Consider the following 6,644-nt stretch of genomic DNA (forward strand, 5'->3'; position numbering starts at 1 on the left):
TCACAATCCATGTAAATGTCCAAACCTTTCCTGATTATTACTTAGTTTATGGCCTCAACTACCTCTTGTGGAAATGAGTTCCTCAGTCCAATGAGTCATTTAGTGAAGAAAGCATTCTTGATTTATCTGTTTTGAATTTGCCATTTTTCAGTTTATTTGAATGTCCTCTTGATTTTGTGTTATAAGACAGGGGGAACAAATTCTCCATGTACTTTCTACCAGTCAGTATTTTACAGACTTCTCTCATATCCCCTCTTATTCATCTCCTTTGTAAGGTAACAATCCCAGTCTTTGCAATCTCTCTCCATATGAGAGATTCCCCAGCCCTTGATCATTCTCGTTGCCCTTGCCTGAACCCCTGTATCATAAAGTTTCCTGTGTGAGAAGCATGCCCTGGAGTACACAGAGGAGTCCACGGGAGGGTGAAATATTAATCTCATGGCAGTGTATTTTCTGTACAATTCCCCATTTCATTCCTCCTGTACCCCAATGTTTTGCTTAGTTTCTGTCCATGCTCATTCTGCGATTAGGTTTCAGAGTAGCAGCTGTGTTTACCACGGTTTACGTGTTATATGTTTACCACGGTTTATGTGTTAGTCTGTATTCGCAAAAAGGAAAGGTGTACTTGTGGCTCCTTAGAGACTAATAAAGTCTGTGATTAGGGTTTCCCAGAGCTGTGTACCATGACCCCAGGACCCTGTCCTGCGTTCATACAGTTAAATTAGAACTTTGTAAGGTGTGTGAGGAATTCAAGCTTTTCTTCCAATGGGCGTACATGTTGCAGTTATTCACATTAAAGTTCATCTGCCATCATGCTGCCCATTTACCTGGTTAGTTAGCTCCCTGAGAGGACTTCTCTGGACTTGACTATGACCGAAATAATCTTTTGTCATCTGCAAATCTTGTCACCTCACTGCTCACCCCCCTTTCTAGATTGGTAATACCTATAAAATATTTAGTGTAGTACTTGTTATAAAGCATGTAACCCCCCTCACTGTGCTTCTCTCCCTTCACAGGCACCTGGAGCATTTCCGAGCCTGATCAACACGTCAATCATCTCATGGCAACTTTCAACGTCCCCCTTTCTGGCACTTCAACATTCATCCTATTGGGCATCCCTGGCCTGGAAGCTGACCACATCTGGATTTCCATCCCTTTCTTTATATTCTACATTATCAGCCTGTTGGGAAATGTCACCGTTCTGTTTGTTGTAGGCAAAGAGCAGACCCTGCACAAGCCGATGTACCTGCTGCTCTGCATGCTGGCGCTCACAGATATCGGCATGTCTACCTCCGTGATGCCAAAGGCATTATGTATATTTTGGTTCAATTTGAAACGCATCACTGTGCGTGGCTGCCTCACCCAGATGTTCTTCCTTCATGCAGCTTCTGCTATGCACTCAGCCGTCCTCGTGACAATGGCCTTTGATCGCTATGTTGCCATATGTAACCCTCTGAGATATGCCAACATTGTCACCAACGCACAAATAGCTAAGCTAGGGCTAGTGGGTTTGATAAGAGCTGTTCTCTTCATTTTGCCCCTGGCCCTGCTCCTGAGCAGGCTGCCATTTTGTGCAAACCACATTATCTCCCACACGTACTGTAAGCACATAGCTGTGGCAAATATATCATGTGGGGACATCGCAGTCAATAGGATGTATGGCTTAATTATAGGATTTGTAGTCATCGGTTTAGACCTGACACTCATTGCCCTCTCCTACTGTCTGATCATCAGGGCTGTCCTTAGAATCTCTTCCAAGAAAGCCCACCAGAAAGCCCTCAACTCCTGCACAGCCCACATCTGTGTGATGCTGACGTCTTATCCTCCCTCCCTCTTCTCCATTCTGACACACTGGTTTGGTCAGGGCATTGCTCCGCAGGTTCACATCATCTTGGCCAACCTCTATTTTGTCATCCCCCCCCATGCTCAACCCTATCATTTATGGAGCTAAAACCAAAGAGATTTGTGACAAAGTGGGCAAATACACCTGCAGAATGTAATCACCTGGGGCCACTGATTTTAAACCTGCGTGACAAGAGTGGGAAAGGAGATCTCCTCGTTAAACAAGGGTGCTCTGTCTCAATTTGGCTAAGCTCAGCAAATTGGTAGTTCACAGTGTGAGAACATCCTCACACCTAAGGTCTTATCACTCTATGACCAAACACTGTTTTTTCAGTTGCTGAATTCCCTCTCTCTGATCATTCCCTGACCTCTTTCAGCATCACCTGTCAGCCCCAAACCCCCACACACCCTGTCTGTTGGCCTTTCCATGACTTCCAGACCACCAGAATATACTGCAGCTTTCTGACTCATGGTGGCTTTCCATTAGTCACTGTTTGAATAGGGCCTGGATCAGTTTGGATGAATGGAAGCAATGTTTTATTATCATATGTGCAGCAATCTTGTGAATAAAATTTACCTGATTTTTCTACGTCTAATCCTTCAAGAGGCCTGGAGGGGAAACTAATACAGGAAAGCTTCTGCAGGAATTGAGGACATTCTACTAGAGTTTGTTGGTGAGAGTTATGAAACTTTGTGTTTTTGAGAACTGGACCACTGTGTTTAACTACAACGTCACCTTTGGGTCAAAAACTTACCACTTTTAACAGTTCATTTGGTTGTCGCTTTTCAGCTTGGACTTTCAAAACACACACTAACCGTTCCCGCCTTCTAAGACATCAAAAATTGGTGTCAAAATTTCATGTTGGGGTTTGTCGTGAAACAGGGATGGCCACCAAACATCCTGGTGATTGAATCACTTGCAGTACTAAGTCCTTCTACTCTGCTCAGCCCTGCACAATGTTGATTGGCTGATCTCATTTTTGCCTTTGTTTTGTGGAGACACTGGAAAGTTGGAGCAGCAATGGAGAGTTTTGCCAGTGGTTCACTGGCCTCATACTCAGGACAACCAAGTTAAGCAGTTTTGGACTGAGGTTCTCAAATACACAGATGCTGCTGAGGACAAAGTCTTTGGTGAACTTGGCTCATTTGCTCTGTTTTTGCTGTCACTACCTTCTAGCAATGCTGAAGTTGAAAGACTGCTATCTCAGCTGAACTTGATTGAAACAAAACTGCGCAAAAGGCTGGAAGAGGAACTTTCAGAAAATATGCTTTGTGTTAGGGCGTATATGCAACAACACAGAATTTGCTGAGAATAGTTTACGCCAATGAAAGAAATGATCGTACTGGTCATTGCTGATGTATGACTAGCAGCAGAAGCATTCTCCTTCTGACGAACACAGCAAGGATGAAATATTGCCTTTTAGCAACTAACAGTAACAAACTAATTCAACTCAAAATATGGACATTGAGTACCATGATTCAATGCATTAGAAATAAATATATTTTTTTGTTTTTGCACTACATACATTTTGGGCTACTTTGGGCTACCTATTTTTAACATTTTCTATTTTTAGTTTGAAATATCTGCCAATCCTCAATCGGGATACAAGTACCAGCATTGGGGTTTTGAATGTGATTTGATTTTCATCTCGCTTTGTTTTTAATGTGGATGAACTCCTGCTGGGACTTGTATTATTTGTTTTTTTTAAAATCCAGTTTGTACTTAGGTATCTAACAAAAACTTTCATCTATTACTTGATGTAGAGACCAATGTGTTTAAAAAAAAAAACACCTTTGTCTCAATAGATAGATTGGGCTACTTTGGGGTTAGTTTTTAAGTGATTTGGGGCTATTAAGGCTGTACAAATCTGGAAGCTGCAGTACGGAGTCAAAGTTGGGCTGGAGGCAGAGCAGCACCACTGAGGCAGAGCTGTGGAGGGCTGAGCAGACTGGAGCCAAATGTTGGAGCAGCGGAGGGGCAGGTGGTGACAGTGGGGCTGGTTGCTGCTCCCCACTGCCAGTGGGAATGCCCAGAAACTCCCTCCTACTCTGGGAGGGGAGGGGTTAGAGAACACTTTGGAAGGAAGGGGCAGTTGTAGGGCAAGTCCAGGTGCAATGGGGCAAGCTAGCAGTGACTTTATGGGGGTCAGAGCTTAGGAGAAACAGGGTGTGAAGGTTGGCTTTGTGTATGGGGCAGAGGGAGGGAGGGAGGGAGGGAGGGGAGAGTCTGGGTTGAAGGTGGAGTTGGCTCTGTGTGGGGGCGCAAAGGGAGAACAGAAAGGAGAGAAGGGGTTGAAGGTGGGGTTGGCTCTGCATGGAGCAGGCAGTCGAAGGGAGGGAGGTGACGGCTCTGGGCTTGAAAGTGGGGGCTGGGCAATAGCAGGGTAATTGAGGAGGACCCCTGTTTGAAGGTGGGAGTTAACTGTGGGGCTGGGGGACAGAGGGAGGGGCAGGAGAGGGGAAGAACCCAGGGTGAAGGTCGAGGTAGGGGCTTGAGGTTGCATTGTGATGGAAAAGTGTGCGTGTGTCTTAGTGGCCCTTTCTCCCTGCAAAAAAACAATCAGCAGCAAATTCCTCCCCAAACCCCACCCCGGTAACTTTACTGGTTCACTTGAAGTTATGAGAGATGGTGAGGCAAAGGGAGAAATAGGCTAAAGAAACTAATTTTTGTGAAAAAAAAAAAGTTTTTTAAACATTATTGAACCAAAGTAGAAAATCCAGCTTTCAAAAAACGAAACATAACTTTGGGTGGAAGGTTGTGGGGGGAGATGCAGATGAAATTCCACTGAAGGCTACATTTGGGCCTAATATGGCTAATAAATGTGCCAATTAAGCACTTGTTTTCAGGGCCCCAAGCAGGTCATGAGCTTTTAAACAAAAAAGAAAAAACTAACAAACAACACCCACCCACCCACACAAGTACGCTAAATTCAAAAAGTATTTCTGATATATTGATGCTAGCCCAGTTTGTTCTCTAGGGGCTGAGTGGAAGTCTCAATCAAGCGTGGCTTCAAATATCTTATTTTGTTTTTGAATTAAGATTTTCATCCCCATCCCACCAGTACTGGGTGTAGTATGGCACCAATGTGCCGATGCACTGGGCCCACACTGGAAGGGGCTCACAGTGACTACATGGGGGCCCACAAATATGTTTGGCACCAGGCCTACAAAAGGTTAATCCGGCCCTGATGGGGAACCAGGGCTGAGCTACAGCAGGGTGCAGCAAGGCCATAGCCAGGGGAGTGGATGCAGCCATGCCACAAGTAACATGGCAGCCAAGCATGATGAGTGGCTGTGGAGAGCAAGGTGGGGCCATGGGGAGAGGGGCCAGCACAGGGAGACACTGTGAGACAGGAGGACTTTGAAGGCTGGACTCAGAATGGGGGACATGAACCCGATGGGAGGGAAGATGCTGGGCAGAAGGGTCCTGCCACTTAGAGCCTGAGGGAGTGTGGCCACTGTCATAGCAGGTCTCTCACCCATGGTATCACCACACCACAGCCCAAGTCTGAGGGGAGGCCTGGGATATGTGGGGAACAGACTGAACTTTTCTCACACCCCAGAGACAGCTGTTTGTGGTGGTTTACATGCCTGTAGGGAAGGTTCCGTGTTTCCCATATTTCTTTCTGTTTGTTCCTTATTTTTCTTGCAATTTCTGTTTAATCAATTGTAGGTGGTTTGACTGTAATCAATGATCAGTGGGTCAGGGAAGTGACTGGTGCGGAGAAAGTGCCGAGCACCATAGCCACTGTCCTGAGTTATCATGATGAGATTGGGGGTCAAACACAGGGCCGGCCTTTGACATGGGCAGTTCAACAATGGCCCAGGGCGACATACTGAAAGGGGTGCAGTGTGATACCTCCCATGTGACCTGACCTGCTGACCAAGAGCTAGGTTGCCCCGGAGGCATAGGTGGCCCTGTTGACTGTGCCCACTAAGCCAATCTGCCCTGAGGGCAACAGCAGCTTATTGCCCCGGACCATTAGGGCACATCACCCAAAAGACAAGCACAGCCACACTGACTTGGATCACTGGGCCCTATCGCTGTGAGGCAAAGGTTAGTCAGGAAGTCTTAGTCATGGGGCCATAACATTCTTGCCCTGCGCCAAAGGTGAATGGGCTGTACTTGCCCCACAACAGTGACAACTTTCTGAATCAGAAAGTTAAGAAAACATGTAGGGGGGCCATTGATTGTGGTTCTGGTTTTGACCAACATTATTTAGTTGCAAAGTGAAAGTGGTGGGGAACTTGGGGAAGTGAACATGAGCTGATAGAATTCAAGATTCTAAGGAAAGGAGGACATGCGAACAAAACACAGACACTGGACTTCAAAGAGGCAGATTTCAGCTAACTCAGAGAAATAGTAGGCAAGGTTCCACTGAGAGACAAATTAGAAAGAAAAGGAGTAGAAGGGGGCTGGCAGTTCCAAAAAAGATATAATTCCAAAGGCTCAGAATCAAGCTATTCAGATGCAGTGAAAAGATAAGAAGAGCCACTCAAATGTGTCCACACAAGAAACTTTTTAGCTAGTTAAAAACCAAAAGGAATACATACAGGAAGTGAAAGGAGGGGCACGTCACAAAGGAAGTATATATGGCAATAGCACGTGTGTGTAGGTACAAAATCAGGAAAGCCAAAGCAAAGAATGAGTTATAGCTGGCAAGAAATGTTAGAGATCACAAGAAGGGGTTCTACAAATATCAGACTATAAAGAAAGTTCAGAGAGGGTAAGGGTCTGCTACTCAGTGGAGAAAGTGAGCTAGTAACAGATGATAGGAAGGCAGAGCAAAAACAAATCATAC

At 45.5% G+C, this 6,644-nt stretch overlaps 1 protein-coding gene across 1 annotated transcript; it reads left to right on the plus strand.

Moving 5' to 3' along the window:
• Window positions 1–1,060: 1,060 nt before the first annotated feature.
• Window positions 1,061–1,951, plus strand: LOC140915956 (olfactory receptor 52E2-like). Its single transcript, XM_073356707.1, has one exon. The coding sequence runs from the start codon at window positions 1,061–1,063 to the stop codon at window positions 1,949–1,951; it is 891 nt and encodes a 296-aa protein (XP_073212808.1).
• Window positions 1,952–6,644: the final 4,693 nt, after the last annotated feature.

The sequence above is a fragment of the Lepidochelys kempii genome, chromosome 1, assembly GCF_965140265.1.
Source record: "Lepidochelys kempii isolate rLepKem1 chromosome 1, rLepKem1.hap2, whole genome shotgun sequence".
Classification (NCBI taxonomy): domain Eukaryota; kingdom Metazoa; phylum Chordata; order Testudines; family Cheloniidae; genus Lepidochelys; species Lepidochelys kempii.

What these genes read in the sequence shown, in the direction of transcription:
- LOC140915956 (XM_073356707.1), top strand. Translation starts at nt 1,061, where the DNA reads ATGGCAACTTTCAACGTCCCCCTTTCTGGCACTTCAACATTCATCCTA.